This window comes from Xenopus laevis, chromosome 4L, assembly GCF_017654675.1.
Source record: "Xenopus laevis strain J_2021 chromosome 4L, Xenopus_laevis_v10.1, whole genome shotgun sequence".
Taxonomy (NCBI): Eukaryota; Metazoa; Chordata; class Amphibia; order Anura; family Pipidae; genus Xenopus; species Xenopus laevis.
In genome coordinates this window covers 100,946,593-100,973,156 of record NC_054377.1, presented here as the reverse complement: position 1 = coordinate 100,973,156, position 26,564 = coordinate 100,946,593, and the positions used below count along the sequence as shown (strand labels likewise).

The window sequence follows — 26,564 nt, the reverse complement described above, 5'->3', positions numbered from 1 at the left end:
ATATATATATATATATATATATATATATATATATATATATATATATATATATATATATATATATATATATAAAGGCATAAGGAGCGCACAACCACGTGTCCATGTTCGCCCTGGGTGCCAGTCAAGGTATATATAATAAAAATTGCAGCAAGCGACGGCACTCCTAGGAATTTCACCAAAACAACAGTGGTATGAATCAAAAGTGAGGTTTAATAAATCCTTTTATTTATTAAACCTCACTTTTGATTCATACCACTGTTGTTTTGGTGAAATTCCTAGGAGTGCCGTCGCTTGCTGCAATTTTTATTATATATATATATATATATATATATATATATATATATATATATATATATATGAAATTTAAGCATAGGACTGGCCAGACATGGGATGACTTTGATGTAGTTGGCCAGCTTAAATATATAGCAATATATGGACAAACAATCCCTGTTTTGTTTAAACAGGGATTGTTTGTCCATATATTGCAATATATTTAAGATGGCCTTCGGCCACACAGCCTTGTGTTTTTATATGGTCATGAGACTCCTTGGTAACTTATAATATCCTTATATTTTACAAGAGAGGGTACTTTATTCACTATATAATATCACTGACCTGCTTTCTATTGTTTCCGCACCATCTAACATTTGTAGATACTTCTCTTTGGTGCTTAGTCTAGTCATAATGACTGCTGTAGCTGTTGAGTCAAACTGAAAACAGAAATTATGAGCAAAACTGTGGTCAGAAAGAACATCACATCTTGATCTGTAATTACACAAAAATATATATACAAAAATATATATACAAAAAAAAGCAAATTATAAAATACAAATCTAAGGGTGATGTCTCACAAGACTTTTGTTCCCTCCAGTGCTGGTGAAAAAACAGCCAATGTGAATCTATGCCAGTAAAACATTTGAATTGTTTAATTATGCAAAATAGCTTCTTTTCGCAATTCAAATGTTTTATGTGATGCCAGTGTTTTTTTCAGTTTTTTGTTGTTGCCCATGCTGGAGGAGATTTAATAAAAGAGAAAAAACATGCTGTGTGCCAGCACCCTAAAGAAGGATATCAGAAGGAAGTGCAGAACAATAAGGGTTCATATAATAATACAGGTTCTAAACCGCACAAGTGCAGTTGCCCCTAGTAACCAATCAGTAATAACTTTTGATTAGTCTACTACCTGTTAGAAAACCAATGATCAGTTTGATTGCTATGGGCAACTGAACTGATATGGGGTACTCCTGGTCTATGATTGTCAAATTGCTTAAAGATGTTGTTATTCAAAACATTTTCAGCCTAAAAACTGAAGCCCTGTTAGTTTGACATCTGTGGTAGGAAAGCTTTTGGAGGGGGTTATGAGGGATAAGATTATGAAATATATTTAAAATTACAATACTAAATATGTCTGTACCAGCATTATCTTTGTTTTATGTGCAATTGATATTGCCAGACAAATTTAATTTCCTTCTATAAGGAGGTGAGCAAAAAACTAGACATAAGAGAGGCCATGGATCTACTTAGACTTTGCTAAAGCATTTTACAGTACCACACAGAAGGTTGCTGAGAAATCTTACCTGAGGTCTTCCAGCTCTTCCAATCATTTGAAGTATATCTGTCTCACTATATTCTTGAAACATTCCAGACACATAGTGCATTGTTGATTTTATAATAACTAAATGCGCTGGAAGGTTTACTCCCATAGCTAAGGTACTTGTGGTGACTTTAAAAAACAAAAAAAAATCACTAATACATTAATTTCTTCTACCATATTTAAGATAAAAAATATATACATGATAGAGCAAGATAGCTAGATAGACAGACAGATAGGTAGTAACTTGCAATATGTCAACAATTAAATAAAATCATGCCTATTAAATATATCTTAAATAACATTTCTTACAAAGTACTGGAAGATCTCCCATTAAAAAAGTGTTTTCAATGACTTTCCGATCATGTATATCAACACCAGCATGGTGGTATCCAACGCCATATTGTACAACATCTGTAATAGAAATAATTGTTTAGAATATGTGCTACCCTATCCATGCATTTGATACCAAACTTTTTTGAAGGAAATTATTCAGAGATGCAGTACCAACCTCTTAACTTGGAATCTTTTATTGGGTTGGCACATTTCTGAAGCCTAAGACAATTAAAACAAATGTAATAATGTATAAAGCAAACATATAACCACATAATAACACTTTACATACCACAGGTATGGGACCTGTTATCCAGTATGCTGGGGACCTGGGGTTTTCCAGAAAACAGATATTTCCATAATTTGGATCTTTGTACCTTAATACTAAGGATTTCTACTAGAAATCATGTAAGCATTAAATAAACCCAATAAGCTGGTTTTGCTTCCAATAAGAATTAATTATATCTTAGTTTGGATCAAGTACAATCTATGGTTTTATTATTACAGAGAAAAATGAAATCACTTCTTGAAATTTGGATTATTTGGATAAAATGGAGTCCATGGGAGATGGCCTTTCCGTAATTCGGAGCTTCCTGAATAATGGGTTTCCGGATAACTGATCCCATACCTGTACTTGTTTATGTGAAGAATATATTAGAATATTTTGGATCATGCAAATATGGCAAACATGACAGTTTTTTGTAATTGAAAATGTTTAATTCTTTTTTTTAATTTACTCTTGTTTCACCTATCTGTACAATTACTGAATGTAACATTACTTCAGCACAGTGTATTGTAGCAGTACATTGAAAATTATGATTTTCCTACACCAGAAGAAACAAGACCATGTTAGGCTTGCAAAGCTTATCAGCATCACTGCCAGTTTCCACTCTGTAGGTCACACATTTGTGTGCAAATATAGGAGAGCAAAACCACATATACAGGCAGTCCCTGGGTTACATACGAGATAGGGTCTGTATGTTTGTTCTTAAGTTGAATTTGCATTTAAGTTGAAACATACATTTACTTATTAAATGCAATTTAGACAGATGTCTGTCTTAACATAGTATTTATTTTTACCTTTCTGTGCTCCACAGTAGACAACACACACCATAGAGAATTGGGGCAGGTGGTTTATTAAAGCTAAATGCTCATAAAAGTCAAGCAAATCATAGTATGTTACTGTAACAGCCCCCGTCTTTTAGCGTGAGTTTTATGTCAGTCGGGTGTATGTAACTCGAGGACGCCCTGTACTCTTAACAGCCGAATTCCGATAACTCAATTAGTGAACCAGGACCCTGATGGGATATGTTTATGTGCTGGCTCCAAGTTTGCATGAACATAGAAAGATATAACAGTTAATAGTGAAGCATGTCAGCTTCCAGTGTCTCAAGAGCATTCAAACATTAGCCTGGCCTTTGCCATTACTTACATATCAAAAAGATTTAGTAATTAAATGTTAATGCTATTTTTAGTTTTTCTGTCTTAGTTTTCAAGTACCATTTCAATTTTCAAATGTACTCTTTATTGAAGTTTGTCTAGTTGCTGTTTCCTGCTTGTACCTTGGCCTGTTGTTCACATGCTGTGTAACCATTTATGTGCCATTGTGTGACAGTGTCAATGATTCTTAGCTTCTTGGATCCTTATTCCCCTTGGGAAAAAGTATACAGCAACACATATGCCATTTTCAGTCACCGTGGTCCACACTCAAAGAGTTAACAACACTAGTTGCACAATTTTAGTGCATTGTTGTATCAATGTTCCACAGTGCATGACTATGTTTACATGTATGGGATCCATTATCCAAAAACGTGTCATCCAAAAAGCTTCTATACAAGATAAGACTATGGGGGTCATTTACAAAAGGCAGACTGCATAAATGACACATGAAGGGACCTCTTAAGTGCTGCCTGTGTTTGACAACGCTGCATTTAGTAGGGGCAGAGGTACTTAGGTGTCGCATATAGGCTCCAAGTTAGGGAGCAAAAAAGAACGAAGTTCCTGCCTCCCCTGAGGCAAGCACCTTAAGACACTGTGTTTTGTACCTCATGCTGGATTTTTCCATCCAGCATTAGATGTGGAATTCAACTAGACCCTATGTCTTGTGACCCTTGTGTCCCTAAGTGCCCTTACACTAGAGATTAGAGTCTACATAAGTGACTCATTATATTTGTAATTCTTTTTTTATGTGATGACAACTAAACAGAATAAATTCATATTGGTGGCAAACTAATCCTGGTTTTTATCCAGAAAACCCCAGGTTTCAAGCATTCAGGCTAATAGATCGCATACCTATACTAGTTCACTTCCTGTCTTAATAAAACAGAAACATTTTTAAAAGTGGTTGAACAGCACAGCTTTAAGAAAAAAAACCCTTAAGCAATACAAACCTCTGCTTATGTTCGATGCTCATTACAAACTTTGCATCTTTGGTTAGAATAGATGCGGCCTGTTGTACTCCTTTCCTCGTAGCACAAAACTTTAAAACAAAATATCATTTATATTGTGTACATTGGAGGAACACATATAGGTTATTATATATTCTAAATATCATATTTACCACAAGTGTTGGTTTTCTGTCTGAATAGGTTTGTATTATATTGGCTATTTTGTAATTTAGTGTTAGATCAAACTTAAACTCAGATTGCTTGTTGCTGCAAGGAAAGCCTAAAACCACTTTGCGCAGTTTCACTGGTCTGCGTGTTTCATCCATTTTCATCCATTCAGCAGCACTGTTTCCATCTGACAACCAAGCTGCTATCTAAAAATAAAAAAAATATATAGATGTTGCAGTAAAAAATGTGAAAAGAGGTTGCAATCACTTACCCCTTTGTCAGCCACAGACTGGGGAATCTACAGCACCTTTAGTCTGCAATACACCATAGATTTTACATTTTCACATTCTAATTGAATTGTGATTGCCTAGCATGCACACCTCACATTAATTATAATACCCCTGGCATGCAAGATGTTAAATTCAAGTTGGATATAGCTAGTCTAGCTTGAAATTACATGTACATACAATTTCCCTATAACTCTTACAGATGAATAGGCATCCAAATTTTGGTCAAATGGAAGGTCTGAGTAAAGAACAGCAAGAAGCATGCAACTAGGCAAGTTTGCACTTGGCCAGTTTTCAGTAAGTCCTACTAAGACTTTACTTACATTAAATGTTTGCTCAGCAGCCCATGGGTGTGGTTCATAGTAAACAACACTGCTCTCCTCATGTGATCCTATTAGGGATGCACCGAATCCAGGATTCAGTTCGGTATTCGGTCATTTTCTGCAGGATTCGGCCGAATCCTTGTGGGAACAAAATCTGAATCCTTAAAATCATGTGACTTTTCGGCACAAAACAAGGAAGCCGTGGACTTTGTGTGTGGCTCTCTTTTTCTCTCCCCCTCACTGATTTGCATATGCAAATTAGGGTTCGGATTCTATCAAAAGTATTCGGGGGTTCAGCCGAATACAAAATAGTGGAATCAGTGCATCCCTAGATCCTATCATTATCGCAGGACCAGTGTGACTTGGCTGACCACATGAGTGACACATTTGATCTCTGCAAAAAAATGGATGGTGCCTGTGTATTGCCACCCACAGATCAGATAGACACAACCTCACTTTCTTCTGAAATGCCTAGTAGTTTTTCTTTAGTAGCCTAAAGAACAATTAGCATGTGCAGATGCAAATTAATGCCATGTGAGGCTCTAGGTTACATCCACACAGGGAAGTGTGGATTCTTCTAGGCTTCTTCTGGGTCCAGGTGCATGCAGATCCAGGCATGTGTCCACCCGAGTTCTGTATGCCAGGTTGGGTTCAGTGCGCCAGTGACATTACTGGATCTATATGCATCTGGACCAGGTCCGGACTGACAATTAAAATGGGCCTTGACATTTCAGGTACACAGAGGCCCAATCAGCCCACATAGAGGCCCAAACAGCCCACTAAATACTGATTTCTATGGGACCTTATGGCAGCCCCTCTGGCATTTGCCAGAAACCACAGATTGCCAGTCCGGGCCTGATCTGGACGCATGCATTTTCCTTGCATACCTTCTTTAAGTGGCAAGTTCTGTATTATTTAAGGCTTTTCTTTTTTTCTGGGATCCCATTTTTTCCCCTCACCTAAAAAATAAAAATATCTCCACCTTAAATCTGCCAAGATTTTTACTTTTTTAAAAAAAAAGATAGTAGTAAAAAAAAACAAAAAACTTTTTTTTGTCACAATTTACGACAAACTGAGATTACAAAAAACGAATAAATCTGGCCCTACTTTTTGAATTTATACTAAAGTCTATGGAGACATGCACCGTGTGTTGATTCGCCAGATATACTGCATTATTGATATGCTTAGTTTTCCAGTGTGTATCAATGAACTCTATAGGGCAGATTTATCAAAATGTGAGATTAGAACTCACCACAGAAAAACTCACTTTCTATTAATTCCTATGGTATGTTTAGTATTGTATTTATCAATGGAGTTCACCATTTAATAAATATGCTTTTACAAATCCTATAGGGATAATTAGAAATTGAGTGAGTTTTTCTGATTTTGATAAATCTGCCCCTATGTTTTTTCAGACATTATGATTCATAATTCGTTTTTAAATGAATTAATTTGAGAAAATGGTGCTTTTGACATCATTAATTCTGCTTAAACCAGCATTTCTCCTATGCTTTAATGAATGCTTAATGAATACTATTTGTCTGTCATAGATTATAATGTATATTTTATTAGCATGTAGATTATCCATTAAACTGTGCCTACTCAATAAGATGTTCAAAGTTTGTGTTACTGCTTATTTTGTATACTTATGGAATGTTTACTTTTCTTGGGGGAGGAGGGGTCCCTTGCTTCCAGAGAGAATATTTTGAATGGTGAATTATTTTATAAGAGGGAAAAATATTCCCTCTAAGATGTGTACATGTACACAAATGTTGAGACCAGACTACACAACAAATTGTGTACTTATTTTGCCCCATCTACCTCTTTGAGCACAAAGTTTTTTAAAAGTACACACAGATTTAAAATTAACCATAAAAGAAATTAAAGGGAATGCAGCTCATTATCAGGGGCTTCTCATCAGACTGGCAATTAGCTGTATTGGCTACTTTGAATTTATGTGGGACTGGAAGTGAAAGGAAGTACTAAAGTGAAACTGGCTTCATAATCTTGTTTAGTGCCAGAAATAACAAAAAACATAGATTTCTTAATAAGCAAAATAGCAAAAAGCTTATGTTGAACAGAAGTGTATATCGTTCCTTTAATGCCAAGAGCTCGTGCTCTTTAATGGAGCTCTAAGGCACAATCAATACAACAGTAAAGAGTTCACAAAGCAAAATGTATTGCACATCTATTGACAAAATTTTATTAGTGTGCTAACCACTTGCTAAAGCAATATGCCTGTACTATTCAAAATTTTTTCCCCCCACTATTATTGTTTTCTTAGCAACTTTTATGTCCTTGTCTTCCTTGGTTGTATAAAACCACTTCTGTACCGATAGTAAATAATGTTTTATAATGCAATATAACATTTTTGCATAACTTTTCAACACTAATAAAAACATACATCTTCCACATTAGGAATGGTTGCAGAAACTGCCACAAATCTCATCGGTATAAATGATTCTCTTTTTTCAGGCAAATGAGAAAGAGAAAAGATTGTCTTCATTCTGCTGACGACCACCTCAAGTGTTGCACCTCGACTTTCTTCCTTCAGTATGTGTACCTGAATAGATATGAAGCATTTTCAAAAAGGATTCATTAAAGGGTTAAAAAGCAAAAAAGACCACTAATGGTATTACCAGAGTCGGTGATATGTTCCATAATTCTAAACTATTAACATTGGATACGTTACGGTTAAACCGCCAAATTCCGCTAAAGGAACACTATAGATTTCAACAGATCCTTCATTTTGTGTCTGGACTGATGGGACAGACCTACCCTGATGTCTCCACATTTGAGTATTTGTGCAACAACTCTTTACGCAAACACAAAATCAGTATGTTGTACTCTAGTCTAGCGGAGGCCGAATGTCCCCAGAGGAAAACAGCACGTATGCTGAAATAGGAGCAAAGATTAGGTGAACCTCTAGAGGTGGAGGACTGGGAGCGTATCCACAGTACAATGGCAAAAGCATCAATTAATACTTATGTTAAGGAAAATGCATATAAGGTGTATCACGACTGGTATTATACACCCAAGAAGTTACACAAATGGTTTCATTCTTCTGATTTGTGCCCTAGGGGATGTGGGGAGATAGCAGATGAAATGCACATGTGGTGGTCATGCCCCTTGATACAGAGATTGTGGGTGGAAGTGTTTAAGACCATAAATGAAACTCTGGCAACATCATTACCACCTGACCCATGGTTAGCTTTATTACTACGCAAACCTGAACAATTGACATCCAACGAACATAAACTATGTGTCCAATTGTGCCTGACCACGAGAGGTTTGATAGCTAAGAGATGGAAGGGCCCCCCTCCAACGATGCAGGAAATCAGAAATAGGCTTTGGTGGACTATTGAAATGGAGAAGCTTACTGCTTTATTGAATAATAGGCTAAGTAACTTTGAGGATGTGTGGAATATTTGGCTCTATAGAGAAGGATTATTACAAGGTAGAACGTAATTTCTCAACCACCGAAAGGTTACTCAATCCCTCCCCCCCACCCCTTCTCCCCTCTTTTTCCCCTTTTAAACAATACAGAAAAAATGGTTAACACACAAAAAAAGGTTTATACACGTGATACAATGAGATTGACGAGATTGTATTTCAGTAAAGACTTTTATTATTGTATGTATGAGAAAAATGCCATATTACAGTCTGTCAAACTTTTGTGTTAACTTAAATAAACAGAAAGTTGAAAAAAAAAAGCAAAAAAGACACTTATTTGTAAATGATCAGTAGTCGTATATATCATGTATATATATAACTGGAAACATTTCCAAACAGCTTCACATATAATAAAAATTCAAAAACAAGGGACAGCAACATTTCTGACAGACATAAAAACACATTCCTTAAACCAACAATCACTGTCAGACCTTAATAAATAAAAAATGATATACAGATATGGGACCTATTATGCAAATTGCTCGGGACCTGGGGCTTTACGGATAATGGGTCTTTCTGTAATTTGGATCTTCATACCTTAAGACTACTAGAAAATCATGTAAACATTAAATAAACACAATCGGCTGGTTTTGCTTCCAATAAGGATTAATTATAACTTAGTTTAGATCAAGTACAAGCTACTGTTGTATTACTATAGAGAAAAATAAATTTGTTTTTAAAAATTTGAATTCTTTTATTATAATGGAGTCTATGGGAGACAGCCTTTTCGTAATTCGGAACTTTCTGGATAACTGGTTTCCGGATAATGGATTCCATACCTGTACTTATAATATACTTGATCAAACCTATGGTTTCGTTCAGCTGAGAACAAAATGCCTAACGCAGTCTGTAAAGCTGATGTACAGGTATGGAAGCTGTTATCCAGAGTTCTCGGAGTCTGAGGTTGTCCTTTCTGTAATTTGGATTTGCATACATTTAAGCTACTAAAAATTGAGCCCAATAGGATTGTTTTTCCTCCCGTAAAGATTAGTCATATATTAGTTGGGATCAAGTACAAGGTACTGTTTTGTTATTACAGAGAAAAAGGAAATATGTTTTAAAATGGTAATTACGTGATTAAAATGGAAACTATAGGTTCCTGGGGAGGGGACTGAGAGTCATGGGCACAGAGACTGCAGGCTCAGAAAGGCGTTGGGCACTGAGCTGGGGAGAGGTTGGGGTACTAGGGGGTTCAGGCCTCACTGTGAATCGCTGTGACTGTGAGGGACAACGGGCAGAGCCAGTCCCTAGAATACTATGAGCGGCTGAGGGAGCCCAGGTCGAGGTTCCTCCCAAGCCTCCCACCTTCACTTCCTGTCAGTACAATAGGAGAGATAACCAGCTCTGCACGATGGATGGTCGCCCTTTCTGAACAGGAGCGGAAGTGGAGTTTCACTAAGTTATTTCTTAATAAAAGCTTTGCGATTTTAAAGTTTCATTTGACTTGGTGTTTATTTTTTAATGTATACTAATGAATTTTTTAAAAAATTTTTTGATGTTGCTGGTCCTTTAATAGTTTTTAAATATTTGCCTTCTTTTTACTCTTTCCAACTTGAAACCGGGGCGAAAGACCCCATCTAAAGAAGCAAATGCTCTGTAAGGCTAAACATGTATTGTTATTTCTAGTTTTTATTACTCATCTATCCTTACATGCCCTCTCCTATTCATATTCCAGTCTCTAATTCAAATCAGTGCATGTTTGCTAGGGTAATTTTGAAATTGTAAATTGGAGAGATGATAAATAAAAAGCTAAATAACTCAAAAACCACAAATAATAATAAAAAAGTTACAAATAGTCTCAGAGTATTACTCTCTACATCATACTAAAATGTATGAGTGAAGCAAGAAAAGCCTGCTGACACCTTCAGACCTTCTCTCTTCACTTACGCCCTTTATGGGGCCTGGAACTTTCTGTAGCAGGGTCAAGGAACCTTAACATTGTAGAGAGAATTCCAATAGTGTAATACAGACATGGGTTAGGCAGAGGAATAGTCAAAACAGGCAAGAGTCAGGGCAGGCAGTGAATAGCATAGTCAACGCCAACCAATTTTGATAAAGTCAGTGGAATAATTTTACAGTTCATGTTCGCATTCAGTGATAAATATTATTCCTCTCAACCAAACTCAGTGATTTATAAATCTGTAGACCTCTAGGTATTAAGTACATATTTAAATAATTGTTCAAAGACACTGTATCATACCAATTGCATGATTCCGCCAAAAACAATTGTTCTAAGTACCTTAAGATTAATATGGATTTCATATGTGTAGTGTAGGCTCTATTTTGAGGGTGCAGGTTTTTATATTGGCCACACCAAGTGAACACTGGGAACAAAATCTTGTAACTTCTTAACAATATACATAAACAGCAAACCAATCAGTTTTCCAAACCACCTCATAATAACCACCATTATTCAGATTCATGTATTTTATTTTATTCCTACTTTTAGAATATATTGGCCATAACCTAACTGGAGGAAATATAGTATTAAATAAAGTTATAGAAAAGAAAGTATTGCCAATACCTGTATTTGATTTCAACGGGGTGCTCCCACTTTTATTCAAGGTGCTTCCAGACACTTAACAATGGATCAAACGTTTCGGGACCGCATGACCCTTCCTCAGTGATGAAATCAAATACAGGTATTGGCAATACTTTCTTTTCTGAGATTTATACTGGCGTGTGGCTAGGCCAGGGCCATATATACCTGCATCCCCTGCTACGATTATTTTCTACAATTAAATAAAGTTATGCCAAAAATGATTGGATTTACAAGTTAATACACTTACTCCAAAAAGTGAACCAAAAAGAACCCTGAAGTTAACACCACAGCGCCTTGTGCACATGTGGTTGTAAATGACCCTATAATCTTAACAGGAAGCCAATATAGCCATTGCCATGATGCTCCAAGAACAATGCTTAGTTATTTGGTTTTTAATATGGCTTGTCTTGGGTATTGAGTTTTTCTCCTAATTTTTTACTGCAGGTGGTTTTATAACATATGGGGGCAGATTTATCAAGGGTCGAATTTTGAGTTTATGGGAGTTTCTAAAAAAAAAACTCCCATCAACTCCCATAAACTCGAAATTCGAAAAAAGTTACCAATTTAAATTTTTTTTTAAAAAAAAAAAACAGCTGAATAGGATCGAGCTGCAAATTCGAATTAATGCAAAAAATATTCTTGATTCTACCATGGTAAAGTTACCTCATCAATCAGAAACAATCGTACAAGCTGAACCAAAGTATTATCTTTCCATTTTCTTGTCATGCTATCCCATTTTTCCTGTCAAAGAAAAGTATAACATTACAAAAAATATATATATATATTAAGGATTCTGTACCAATTAGTAACACAGATATGGTATTCAACAAAAGTCTGAATTACATGAAGGCAATCTTCCATTACCAGTATATTGCACCCAATAAGATGTTTCTGCCGTGAATAATGATTAATTATATCTTAGTTGGGATTAAGTACAAGGTACTGTTTGGTTACTACAGAGAAAAAGGAAATATAAAGGGTCTATGGGAGACAACCTTTCTGTTATTTGGGGCTTTCTGCATAATGGATGAAAAGTGCACAGTAGAGCCAACACTCCATGCATCCAGGGCCTTAGCATTCTTACTGTAGAAGTGCTTTACTTGGTTGTATCATGACGACGTTTTTCTTTTCATAGTATTTGGGACCTATACTTATGGTGTTGAAGTGAGCAATTCTGTGTTTCAGAAACCACATGTGGCTCAGGTGCTGCATCACCCAAATATTATTATGGAAAGTGGTGATATGCAGAGAAGTGGCAGTCATTATAATGACATTTGTCATATTAGCTTTAGAGGGAACTTTAGTTCGTGAGTGACTAATCTTCTCATGTGCTACAGCCCTAATGGAGCTATTTATTTACAGTACCGTATATACTCGCGTATAAGCCGACCCGAGTATAAGCCGAGGTACCTAATTTTACCTACGAAAACTGGGAAAACTTATTGACTTGAGTATAGGCCTAGACACAACTACAGCCCTGTCTCCCAGCAGCGTACATTCCGCCAAAGCGACCCCCCCAGCGATCAACCGGACTTCTTTGCAAAGTTGATGGTGACAGAGAATTGCCAAACGATTACTGTGTGCATTGTTCCACTGTTCCACTACCATGTGCAGAGGGTGCTGTGTGATATTGCCATCATTGTTAATCTTTCGTATAACCAACAGAGGGCGCTGTGTGATATTGCCATCACTGTTAATCCTTCATATAACCAACAGAGGGAACTGTGTGATATTGCAGTCACTGTTATTCTTTAATATAACCAACAGAGGTCGCTGTGTGATATTGCAGTCACTGTTATTCTTTCATATAACCAACAGAGGGCGCTGTGTGATATTGCAGTCACTGTTAATCTTTCATATAACCAACAGATGGTGCTGTGTGATATTGCAGTCACTGTTAATCTTTCATATAACCAACAGAAGGCGCACTGTTATTCTTTCATATAACCAACAGAGGGCGCACTGTAATTCTTTCATATAACCAACAGAGGGTGCTGTGTGATATTGCAGTCACTGTTATTCTTTCATATAACCAACAGATGGCGCTGTGTGATATTGCAGTCACTGTTATTCTTTCATATAACCAACAGAGGGCGCACTGTTATTCTTTCATATAACCAACAGAGGGCGCTGTGTGATATTGCAGTCTCTCCCCAAGCAAACTGTTGGTATAGGAATGATTAAAAGTGACTGCAATCTCAGCTACTGCCTACTGACTCGAGTATAAGCCGAGGTAGACTTTTTCAGCACATTTTGGATGCTGAAAAACTCGGCTTATACTCGAGTATATACGGTATGTGCCTCCATGGGGAAGGTGTATTAATAACCATACATTTAAATTCCATGTACCATTTATACTCGAGTATAAGCTGAGTTTTTCAGCACCCAAAATGTGCTGAAAAAGTCTACCTCGGCTTATACTCAAGTCAGTTCCTGAAGGCAAGCGAGCGATAAAGTCAATGCGCAGAATCACCAAAGTACAAGCAACGGGCTAATGCTATCCTGCCTCTCACATCCATGCCCCCTCTTCTGCTGCCTTCTCTCTGCGCACACGCCCCTGGGAGACGACGAAAAGGAAGATGTGGGTGGTACAGAGTGAAACGGGGTTGTTCACCTTTGTTATGTGCTACTCATAATACTCTAAAAAACATTCCCCCCAGTTTGATTAAGCAACTTTGGGTATGATTTTAGACACAAGTAACTGACTATGCATGTGAAAACATACCTGAATCTGCAAAATTTTCAAGGAGGCACCGCTGGAAGATTTGGAGTAGGCGGAGCATCATTCCCTAGGCAGTGTGGGGAGCGTGATAACATCAGTACTGGCATTCCCTTTACTCTACTCTCATTGGATATAAGCAGACCTTTTCTATTAAGTGAATACATCCAGATTTAGGGAAACGTACCAGTAGCTGCTGCATTTCTCACCCTAGGCTTATACTCGAGTCAATAAGTTTTCCCAGTTTATATAGGTAAGATTAGGTACCTCGGCTTATATTCGGGTCGTCTTATACTCGAGTATATACGGTAGCTTCTTTGTATGTAAGCAACTGCCACACCCTTTTTTTTTTTTTTTTTAAACCTGCACTAGCCTATACACAATATTCCTCTCATCACTCTCCTACTTATTAGAACAGCAGAATCCTTATGTTGTCTAGTTTTACCATTGCATGAGCACATTGTCAGAGCAGAGAAAGTAAGTTTCATTTATTGTACATAGCGCATAATGGCGCATATTTTCACTAGTTTTAGAATTATATTACATATACTCTCACAATATTATATATATTACATATTCACTCACAACGTCTAATAATTACAGAGACAGGTGTAATCCGTCATGTACTTTCAATATATGTCCCCAGAATTCCAGAGTCACTGCACCTGCCACTTGTTCACTAGAATACAGGCACATCTGCATGATTAAATGTCTCGTGTTTGTGATTATATGCATGACAATCAAGTGGGGTGGGCCATGGGTGTTTGCTTACATGCACTTGGCTGACATGCAAATTCCCACTGAAGTAGTGTGTAAATGGAACCCTGGACTAAATGCCTACTTAATTGTACACAGGGTTCCCTTGCACCATAGGAAACTTTAGGCTACACCTTGCACCTAATTCAGATAAATAGGTGTAACAGATGTATAAGTTTTTGACAAAAAAATAGGTGCATATAGCTTTATACATATATAAAGTGTTATACTTTACATATTATAATGCACACAAGTTTGCATAATTTTTTGTGTGTAGTGCCAGGCTCACTAATGCAGTTGCCCCCTGCTTTAAAAAAGTGTGGATATTCAATGTTGTTACAGATTGATTACCATAAAATGTTGCTTCAAGATGGCAGCAAAAATAAAATGCATACATACTGGAGTTGTCATGATGATGTGTGCATGTTGAATCTCAAAAAGATCATCCATTTGAGTATCACCAGTCAACTCTTTGCAATTCAAACCAATAGGTCCAAATTTTTCTTTCCAGTCATCAAATCTCTGACCACATAAAGCTTTGATCGGTGCCACTATATAAAAAAATTAAATCGGTTGTGACGTGTTAGAATGCAAGTACCATGGATATCTACTACTAACAAATAAAAATGTATTATCTTTGCATTCAGCCAAATACTAAACCTTTCAGAAAATATAAAATGGTATAAAAGTGCTTTAGAAATGTATCTTAATGCTTATATTTTTTATATTATATTTCAATTTCTTTACCCACTGTATTGTTCTATACATGCTCCAGAAAGAATGGCTAAAAAATTAAGGCTGGGAGATATGGATACGAAAGTACTACTAAACCCTGTATGATGTTTGAGTATATAATAAAGTCCGGAGCATGTATGCAGCAATTAATTGGGTATTTAAGGAATGGGCTGTAGAATAGCCACACCTCCTCTGATGAAGCGCCCAACACAAGGTATGCAGACAGACAGATGCAGTTGTAAACTAGCATCAAACAGACCAAAACCCTCGAAAAATCATGAAGGCAAAAAACATCTTCAAATTGTAAAAGGGACATCTGTCATTGACTTTTACATGACTTCAACAGATTTTTAGCTGGAATAATTTTGGATTTGGATTTTTAGCAGCCTTGGAGCATAATTAATCTAAATTCTAGCTTTTTTTAGCTACAATTATTCTGATTTTTTTTTACTTTAAAAACTCGACTAGAAAAAAATCGCGGTTTAATAAATAGGCCCCCGAATGTCACTGCAGCCGAAAGTGGATGATGTGCTGTGCCTACCGCAATTGTGTTTAGTTCACAAAAAAATGAATGCAACTGCATGCACATTTCAAAACAGATCAAATGCAACAGTGCGGGAGTCTGCTTACAGATAGATAGATTAGATAGAGAAGTTCTGTTTATTCTTGTTATGCCAATTAAATTAAGTCTGGGATCAAACAGTGACTTCACAGTCAGTGAAGAGTGCATATAAGTTACTGTATGGTTATATAGGAATACGTTTCCGTGCAGGATTTCTTTAAATATAATTTCTATTTATTTAACTTGTGTTAGTTATTTTGTCAAGTAATTACCTTAGCTGTAATATGGCATTATTTTTAAGAAAATTAAAATCTTTAAGTAGTTTGTTAATTTGATACTTACTGTATACTATTTTAACATTTGTCCAAGGCATAGACACTTGCATTAGCAATCGAATAATTGCAAGTTCAAATATAACAGTCTTTCCAGATCCAGTTGGAGCACAAAGCACAAAATTTCTGTCTGAATAAAGAAGCTAGAGAAAGGGTTAAAATTGTATTTTTAGAAACAATTTTCTTAAATATTTCCATTTTAAAGTTAATTTGCTCCCCTTGTGCTACCCATTTAAAGGAAAAGTTTAGAATGAGTACTTAACTTATAGGTGACATCCTAATGATCAAAGAATCTTACAAAATCGGCATATACAGTACATACATATAAGTAAATATTGGCCTTTTACATCTTCTACCTTGAACCACCATTTTATGATGTTGTGTGTCACTCAATGATCACCTGCCAGGAAATAATGCAGGTTCTAACTGAAACAGGAAAATATGTAGGAAAAAAAAACACAACTCTCGCTCTGTCTATTCATTGGTTTATTTAACCTAGCATTTATGCATGCCCTTGGTTTGTATGTAAACATACAAGACAGAGGCCAGAAATTAAAATGGCAATTTTTCTACAATCCATGGACACATTCTACTAGTTAAGGAAATTTCTGATGAAAAAGGTTTACATAAAAGCGGTTATATGTGATATATTTGTATTGAGACCTGCTAGGTCTACAGGTACAGTTTGGTGAACTCTCACATTCACACTCTGATAAATATGCCCCCAAAAAATCCGATACAAGTGAATAGAGAGTGGCATAATTTCTGTGATCTGTGGCAAGCTTTTCGACCTTTTGATAAATATGCCCCAGTGTGCACAGGTTGGGGGCAGCAAGGAATTACGGGACATTATATACACATATTCCCTATGAACATATATTCCTTTAGTGTTATTAAAGGGGTTGTTCACCTTCAAACACTTTTTCCAGTTGAGTTGTTTTCAGATAAAAGAAATAAAGACTTTTTCAAATCACTTTCTATTTGTGACCATTTTTGTAATATTGTTCAAAGTTCAAAAATTTTTCACCTGTGGGGGCAGATTCACTAAATGGCAAACTGGTTAAAGCTAGCGACTTTTCGCCAGTGTTGCCACTTGCAGGGACATCGCCGATTCATCGCCAATTCACTAATAGGCGCAGGCGCCAGTTCACTAGTGAATGGACTGTCGCTAGCATTCATTCAGAAGGCAACATTTCGATACGACGAACGATCATTACTCCAAATTCACTAAATGACTTTGCCACCTCAGCCAAGGAGAATTGCTAAAAATGCATTAAAGTTCAAAAAAACAGTGGCGACTTTTCATTTTTTTTTTTTAAGCGGGATTAGTTGCAAAGGTCCTTAGACTTTTTTTGGGTAACCGGTTTTCTCCAGACATTTTACATATGGAACATTCATTTTACAGTGGGCTCATGTGTAGGTCATTATGTTAACTCTCTTGTCTTTATTAAAGGAAAACTATACCCCCAAGATGAACACTTAAGCAACAGATAGTTCATATCATATTAAGTGACATATTAAAGAATCTTACCAAACTGGAATATATATTTAAGTAAATATTGCCCTTTTACATCTCTTGCCTTGAACCACCATTTCATGACTATCTGTGCTGCCTCAGAGATCACCTGACCAGAAATACTACAACTCTAACTGTAACAGGAAGAAGTGAGAAAGCAAAAGACACAACTCTGTCTGTTAATTGGCTCATGTGACCTAACATGTATGGTTTGTTGGTATGTTTGTGACTACAGTGAATCCTACAATCCCAGGGGGCGGCACTTATTTTTTAAAATGGCAATTTTCTATTTATGATTACCCAATGGCACATACTACTAGAAAAGTATATTATTATGATAATGGTTTATTTACATGAAGCAGGATTTTACATATGAGCTGTTTTATGCAATATCTTTTTATAGAGACCTACATTGTTTGGGGGGGTATAATTTTCCTTTAAGGTTCCCTGGACATGTGCAATAAAAAGTGGTAACTTCAAGCATTTGCACCAACATTTATAATAAAGACCTCCATACAAATTTCCCTTCGTATGCAAATTGACCCAAGTGCAACTAGCGAATTTTTGGAAGGCACAAATGAAGATAGCGCATCTTCACTATGAAATGCTCGCACAGCCCCAGTAACGCTAGCGAAAAGTCTCCAGCAGTCAACGCCTGGGACGAAACTTTGCATTTTAGTGAATTAGCATATTCATAGTGCATTTTTGCCTGGCACAGTGGTGCGAGGGGTGCGATTCGGACGCTGCCGAAAATTCGCCCATAAGTGAATCTGCCCCTATGTCTTTCTAATGCAGCACTGTGGGGGGGTCACCGGCTCTGTAACTGTAATAATTGGATACATTTAGGTTTTTTTTTATCTTTGGCCCTGCTGAGCTAATCAAAACACTTTTTTAGTTGTTTTCAGGTTGTTATCCAGAAATAAATACCTTTTTTTAATTGCTTTCCATTTTAAATTTTTTACAGTTTTTTCAAAATCTAAGTTTAAAGGAATTGTTCAGTGTAAAAATAAAAACTGGGTAAATAGATAGGCTGTGCAAAATAAAAAATGTTTCTAATATAGTTAGTTAGCCAAAAATGTAATGTATAAAGGCTGGAGTGATTTGATGTATAACATGTCAGTCAGAATACTACTTCCTGCTTTTCAGCTCTCTTGGTTTACACTGACTGGTTACCCTGGTTACCAGGCAGTAACCAATCAGAGACTTGAAGGGGGGCCACACGGGTCATATCTGTTGCTTTTGAATCTGACCTGAATGCTGAGGATCAATTGCAAACTCGCTGAACAGAAATGTACCATGTGGCCCCCCTTCAAGTCGCTGACTAGCTCAGAGTTATAGAGCTGAAAAGCAGGAAGTTGGATTCTGGCTGTTTTATTAGACATCTGTTCACTCCAGCCTTTATACATTACATTTTTGGCTAACTATATTAGAAATATCTTTTATTTTGCACAGCCTATCTATTTACACAGTTTTTATTTTCACACTGAACTGTTCCTTTAAAGTTACTGTCTCTGATGTTTCAGTCTGGCAGCTCAGTAATTCAGGTGCAGATTCTGCGCTGTTACAATTTTTCAACATTCAGTTGATACATTTCTCAGCAGCATCTCTGGAGTATTAGTAACTATTTTATCAATTCTAACAGCTGCCTATAATGAAACTCAGGGATTCTGCTTAGCAGGGACAAAGATAAGAAATGTATCAACTAAATGTATCAATTTAGAACAGTTTAGAGAGTCGACGACCGCCCTCAATATTACAAAAACAGTCACATATATAAAAATAGAAAGTAATTGGAAAAAGTCTTTATTTCTGGTGATCTGAAACCATCTGAACTGAAAAGGTGTTGTTAGTTGAAAAACCCCTTTAAAGGCAGCTGTTAGATTTGATAAAATAGTTGCTAATGTTCCAAAGATACTGCTGAGGAATATAGCAACTAAATGTAGCAAATTGTAACAGATGTAGGGTTCTGATAACCCCCAGTTTGTGATCTAGTGGATGGTGGGAGTCAAACAGCAGGTACTGGTCTGTGTGGGTTGGTTTCCTGTAGGAAAAATGACACACGTTTGAAGACTGCCAAGTCCAGGTCTAGACCGGGAAAATGACTGGTTCAAAAGTGTTGAAGAAGCTATATATGTAAAAACAAGTTTAAATAGAGGCAGAAATCTATTGTCTGCCACATACAATGCTTTTTTGGCACCTCTCGATGGACACAAGATCCTTGCTGCATATTATGCTGATTGGAGCAACATTCCAGGGCATTTATTCCAGAATGATTTTTTTAAAAGTCATTCTGAATTGAGAAAGCCAGTCGAATGACTGGTGAAAAAGTCTTCAAGAAAAACACAGCCAGTTGATTTGGCTTATTTCTACAGATATTTATGAGTATGTAACCATATGCAGCTCAGTTTTGTGCCACCTCACCAAAAATTACAAGGTGAAACCTGGCTTCCAAAATGTATATGGGCCAGCTGACTTGGCTAACTAGCAAGATCACATGGTGCCGCCGAGTTAATTCAGTCATGGTGGAGTGGTGCAGACATGCATTACCAATGTCTTCCTTTATAGTTAGCCAACAGAATTAAGTTACCCTTTATACAAAAAAACTTATTTTACTATTCTCTCTATTGCTCTCTAGCTTCTTTAGAAAGATAATATATACAAATTAAAATATCCAAAGTAAGCAGAAGTGAAATTAATACACCTATTTTACCTATTTAAAGTGATAACCTATTTAGAGTGATTATTATTTAACAAAATTAAGTTATAACAAGTAAGCAATACTTACATGGTCCAAAGCTTTCGACTGTATATAATTGAAGTATGGAAATTCTTTGAAGATAATCCTGAACTGTTTAGCTTTATTTTGCTTTTAAGGAAATTACTACAAGTACACATTAGGCAGATTTATGAATGTTCGCCCACTCATGAATGCAGAATCTAGGTGGCAAGCTTTAAATTGATATAAAAAAACCCACTTGTGTTTTAAAAATGTCATTTAGCAGCAAACCAGTGCAATCCTGGGACATGCTTTTTTATCAGTTGCACAATTGTTTTTTTTATCAATTACACAAATTGCCAAACATAAACAAACGTAACTCTTGGTATAAACACAATTGCATTAATAATGTGCAATGTCACATTAAAAAAACCCTTTAAAGGAATAGTTCAGTGTGAAAAGAAAAACTGGATAAATACATAGGCTGTGCAAAATAAAAAATGTTTCTAATATAGTTAGTTAGGCAAAAATGTAATATATAAAGGCTGGAGTGACTAGATGTCTAATAAAACAGCCAGAATCCAACTTCCTGCTTTTCAGCTCTATAACTCTGAGTTAGTCAGCGACTTGAAGGGGGGCCCACATGGTACATTTCTGTTCAGTGAGTTTGTAATTGATCCTCAGCATTCAGCTCAGATTCAAAAGCAACAGATATGACCCATGTGGCACCCCCTCAAGTCTCTGATTGGTTACTGCCTGGTAACCAGGGTAACCAGTCAGTGTAAACCAAGAGAGCTGAAAAGCAGGAAGTAGTGTCTGACTGACAAGTTATACATCAAATCACTCCAGCCTTTATACATTACATTTTTGGCTAACTAACTATATTAGAAACATTTTTTATTTTGCACAGCCTATCTATTTACCCAGTTTTTATGTTTACACTGAACAATTCCTTTAATAACAATTGCCTATAATAACAATATTGCTCTTTTAGGCTACTGCCACACACCCATACACAAAGGCTGAGAAACTACCCCTCTGATCCAGTATCTTGCGTGTGTACTAGTGATGTGTGGGTCGCAATTTTCCCAGGCCGCACCCGCCCTTCCTCCACCCATGCTGTCCGAGCCCGATTTCCTTTCATAACCCACCCTGCTGATGACATCACAAAAGGGGCGGGCGCGCAGGCGCGTGTCTATAAAAGTTCAACTCGGAAGTCGGAAGCTGGCATTTGGAAGGTCGGAAAGGGTAAGTAGCAAGTAGCCTTAAAGTGAAAATTATTGTGAGGTTAGTGGGTACCGAACAATCGGTCACAAAAACAATTGTTCAGGTTAGTTACAGTGCTACGCAATATGTTGGCGCTATATAAATACATGTTAATAAATAGAAAATGTTCATAGTTCAGGCAGCTACTCACAGTTTTCTACCTTCAACTAGACAACATCGCTATAAAAAGTCAATTTAGTTGATGGGCCAATTGTGCATTAAGAAGCACATTTATCAAGGGTCGAATTTCAAATTCATATGAGCTTTTTGAAACTCCCATAAACTTCCATCTATCAAACTCGATTCAAGTTTTTTCTCCAAAAAAATTCTCAAATGTCAGGGAGGCTGCAAACATCTCCAAATTCACCCCTGGACCTCTCCCATTGACTTAACAGCAATTCGTCAGGTTTTAGGTGGTGAATAGTTGAATTTGAATTTTTAAAGGGCCAGAGTATGATAAATCTCGAAAATCGAATTCGATTTTTTTAAAAAAAAAACTCCAATTCGTATTTGGATAACTCCCTGGTCGAATTTGAAAAAATATTCTAAAATTTAAATTTTCAATTCAACCCTTAATAACTCTGCCCCTTAAAGGAGAAGGAAAGTCATTGGGGGCACCAAATGTTAGGCACCCCAAGTGGATGTATTTACTTACCTGAAACCCTGAGTTACCCTGCCTGTCTGGCTTATAGCAGGGGCATTAGTGGAGACAAACGAAGAAAGACTAGGAACATAATATGAATTTCAAAACAGAAGAATTAAAAATTCTCATTGAAGTAATGGGAATATTATTCACTTGGAAGAAAGGGATACGGATTTCTGTAACAGGTTTTAGGAGTCTATAGTGTGCATCATCTGCAACATAAAGTAAAATATATTATAAATCAGAGTTTACAGACAGGAAAACAGAGGAATATTTTTTGTAGCCCTCACAGGGGCATTTTCTTTGAAAAAAATATTGTTTACTGGGGGGGGTTGTTTGTGAGGGGGTTAGGTATTTTCCTTTGATTTTTCAAATTATTTTATATTAATAATTATATAATACAGTTTGGGATTTAGTTGCATTAGTAAAATTTAAACTTTAAAGCCTCAAGGATGTCTTGTACTTCAAAATCCAGATTAGTTTTTAAAAAATGCTGTCACTAAGCAAGATTTTTAATTATCAGACATTTATCAAACCAGATGAATGTATCAATTCAGTAGAATGTGTCCAACACTTGACTTCTCTAAATCTTGTTAGAGTTCAACTGAAGCACTTAGCTAGAGATACATCCATCTAAGCACATCTCACCCAAAAATGGTTTTCCTCACCAAAGGCAGCTTATAGAGCCTGCTCTCTGGTTCTGGCCCCCTCCCCAAGTGCTAAGCCCCCACACCAGGTGGGAGCTCCTGGTGTGAGCTGCCATATTGGGTCACTGAGAATAGTGCTGCAGCCTTGACTAGTTATGTGCATAACGAACACGCTGGGGGACACACTCATTGTACACATGCATGTCACTAAACCTAGCAGCATTTTGTTTGGAAAAATAAATGTATTAGCCCACACATCTGGTCAAATAGGAAACATTTAGGTTTTGGGGGTTTTTTTTACCAGTAAAATATACCAGACTTCAATAAATCAGATGTTTGCTTAATAGTTTTGTCTAGAGAAACAATGTCAATTTCCATTTTCAGTACATTTTATATCTGGTTGCTGCTAAATTTTAGGGATGATGTTTTATTGTATCTCACAATAAAGGCTATGAACAAATTGGTTCTTCCTGTCACTGCAATGTTTTTAATTAACGTTTATGGCCAGCATGCCCCTATAACATCAGATAAAGCCTCTAGTCTGAAAGGCCCCCCGCCCAATTCTTGCTTCTTCTTAGTATCATGTTATGTTATGTAGGGATGTTACTGAATCAACAACAAAGGATTCAGTAATGGCAAACAACATTTTCAATTATAATATTTATTCCAAAAAACACATTTCCATGGTAAAGTAAAAACAATTAGGTACTTCATCTTAATTAACTTTTAGGGGCCATTTAAGATTTCAGAGCTTTTGTGCTTAGGCAATCATAGAGAAAACCCTGCATTAGTTTACTAATCCGATGGGGTTTTCTGCAGAAAAAAAAGCTTGCCGATCTTCATAAGTTTGCCAGAATGGGCTTTTGCAAAAAAAAAAATAAAATAAAAAAGGTTTTTTTCATCACAAAACCCTTTATCATTGTATAAGCAAGAAAGATCGGGCAATCATAAATGGCCCCTGTTTATGTACAGGTATGGGATCCGTTATCCAGAAACCCGTTATCCAGAAAGCTCCTAATTACGGAATCCCATAGATTAAATTTTATCCAAATAATCCAAATGTCTAAAAATGTTTTCCTTTTTCTCTGCAAAAATAAAACTAAGATATAATTAACCCTTATTGGAAGCAAAACCAGCCTATTGGGTTTATTTAATGCTTACATGATTTTTCATGATTTATACATAACTTTTTTTTAAGCAGGTCCCCAGTTTGGAATTTCAGTAACTATCTGTTGCTAGGGTCCAATTTGCTCTAGTTAACAGGCAGGGGTTTGAATGAGAAATCGGGAGATGCATAGGAGCAGGCCTGAATATAAAGAAAGTTAAGTATGGGACCTGTTATCCAGAATGCTTGGGACCTGGGTTTTTCCCAGATAATGGATTTTTCCGTAATTTGAATCTTCATACCTTAAGTCTACTAGAAAATCATGTAAACAATAAATAAACCCAACTGGCTTGTCTTGCGTCCAATAAGGATTAATTATTTTAGTCTGGATCAAGTACAAAGTACGGTTTTATTAGTACAGAGCAAAAGGAAATCATTTTTAAAAAATTGGATTATTTGGATAAAATGGAGTCTATGGGAGACAGTGTTTCCGTAATGCAGAGCTTTCTGTATAACAGGTTTCTAGATAACTGATCCCATACCTGTGCAAAAAATAACAATAAAATTGTAGCCTTTCAGAGCAATAGCCGTTTTGGTTGCCGGAGGCCAGTGACTACCAAAAACCAAATAGCATTTTAAATTGCAACCTGGACAAACAGAAGAAAAACAAAGAAAATAATTCAACAACAGAAGAAATTGAAAAATGACTAACAGCCTATTCTATAACATTCTAAAAGTCTATTTCATCTTTAAACAAAATTAAATGAAATACGCACCTTTGTCAGAGATATTTGAAGAAGCAGAATGAGAAAATGGCTCCATATTCAGCGTGTCCTTTTGAACTACAACTTCACTGTCATCAAATAAACTGAAAGCCATTTGCTGAGGTGGGCATTTGTCAAAATCTGTCTTCACTATTTCTTTCGGAACTTTAGTTGAGGTTATAGCATTAGAACTAGAACCATTTTCCACCATAATATGTTTGTCTTTACCATTTAAAAAAGAATCATGTTTCCTAAACAAGCTGTATAAGCAGGATAAACATGGGTTTTAAAAAATAACATTGACAAAAATAAATAAATAATTAAATATGAAATGTGACTGATCAACCAATAATGAATATAAATAAATGTTTAAAATAGCACACTGTAACTGTCAAGTTTTTTTCCCTTTTTTGTAACATAAATTTTTTTTTCAAAAAATGTCCTGTGTCATAACTTAAAGGGATATAATAAAATGCTTAACAATAAAGATGTATTTTTTAAGCTGTTTATTTTCTTTTCATAAAAAGCCATTAACTCCCACAAATACTGGTATGACCAAAATATTCACACCGTTGAACTTTTTTTAAATAACTGAACTGAAATTGAGAAAACCAGGCTTCCACGATTTCTTGTTTTATCATTAAAATGACAGAACTGTTATTTAGTTCAGAACTTAACAGAGAACTAAGTACTAAAAATGAATATGGCTAAAAAATTTCATATTTTATATAATGACCTTCTTGCACCGGCCTAAAGTTTTAGCTTCACAATAGCAGCAATGATCCAGGACTTCAAACTTGTCACAGGGGGTCACCATCTTGGAAAATGCCTGCAAAACTCACAGGCTCAGTGGGCTCTGATCAGCTGTTGAAAAACCGAGCTTAGGGGTTGTTACAAATTATCAAGCAGAAAATTAGGTTGCTACATCAAACCACTGTTACCGCTGCGGAGCGCTGATCAAAGCATTCTTGGAGTCTGATAAGATTAATAACAATGTATCAGCTTTAGTTATGCGCTTTTAAACAGTTACATCTAACGCGTTTCGTGTCAGAAGACTTGACACTTGAAACTGAAATCAAACATCTGATTGGTTGCTATAAATTATTGCCCAATGCAAATTTGCCCAGTGTTTATAAATGAGGCCCCGTATCTTTAAATTCTGATGCTAGTTGCACTGGCTTCTGTGCTGCTATGTAGTAATTATCTGTATTAATTACTAATCATTCTTATATTGTGACATTTATATTATATGTGTACAGTATATTGTGAGTTGGTCCCTAAGCTCAGTAAGTGACACAGAGCATGTGCAGTGAATCAACAGAAAAGAAGCTAGTGGGGCATCTTTGGAGTCATAGATCTTTACTGCTAATGCTGTCGTTGCCTTGGGCTGGTACAGAAGCCCAAAACATAATGTACAACATTTCTAGCCTATTTCTCTAGTTAAGCTTTAGTTCTCCTTTACGCTCATGTGCTGAAAGAAATCCGCACTCACGTGTCTTATATTAGTCAACATTCTGGCTGTTTACATCACACTTTGGGTTCCATTCACGCTTTATGTCTACTTCTGTACTCCACTGCTAGGAGGCTATTATTTAATTGAAGACATAAGCTATGGTATGGCCTAACTAGGATCTTGCCTACATGCCCGTACGACCATGCTGCAAAGTAAGGTAAGCCAGAGAAAACCATTAAAATAAAGCAGGAACCTAACATTAAAAG

At 36.3% G+C, this 26,564-nt stretch overlaps 1 protein-coding gene across 2 annotated transcripts in view; it reads right to left on the bottom strand.

Annotated features, from left to right (window-relative positions):
- The window catches only part of hfm1.L (HFM1, ATP-dependent DNA helicase homolog L homeolog), a 74,535-nt gene that overhangs the window by 34,491 nt on the left and 13,480 nt on the right, over nucleotides 1–26,564 (bottom strand). For both annotated transcript variants that reach the window (XM_041590541.1, XM_041590542.1), the window contains exons 5-17: nucleotides 24,858–25,105; nucleotides 22,500–22,541; nucleotides 20,490–20,560; nucleotides 16,199–16,331; nucleotides 14,959–15,110; nucleotides 11,748–11,825; nucleotides 7,494–7,652; nucleotides 4,485–4,685; nucleotides 4,315–4,403; nucleotides 2,103–2,146; nucleotides 1,904–2,005; nucleotides 1,578–1,723; nucleotides 616–710 (exon numbers count right to left, since the gene is read on the bottom strand). In XM_041590541.1, the coding sequence (XP_041446475.1) occupies nucleotides 616–710; nucleotides 1,578–1,723; nucleotides 1,904–2,005; nucleotides 2,103–2,146; nucleotides 4,315–4,403; nucleotides 4,485–4,685; nucleotides 7,494–7,652; nucleotides 11,748–11,825; nucleotides 14,959–15,110; nucleotides 16,199–16,331; nucleotides 20,490–20,560; nucleotides 22,500–22,541; nucleotides 24,858–25,105 (1,560 nt within the window). The remainder of the gene's footprint in view (nucleotides 1–615; nucleotides 711–1,577; nucleotides 1,724–1,903; nucleotides 2,006–2,102; nucleotides 2,147–4,314; nucleotides 4,404–4,484; nucleotides 4,686–7,493; nucleotides 7,653–11,747; nucleotides 11,826–14,958; nucleotides 15,111–16,198; nucleotides 16,332–20,489; nucleotides 20,561–22,499; nucleotides 22,542–24,857; nucleotides 25,106–26,564) is intronic.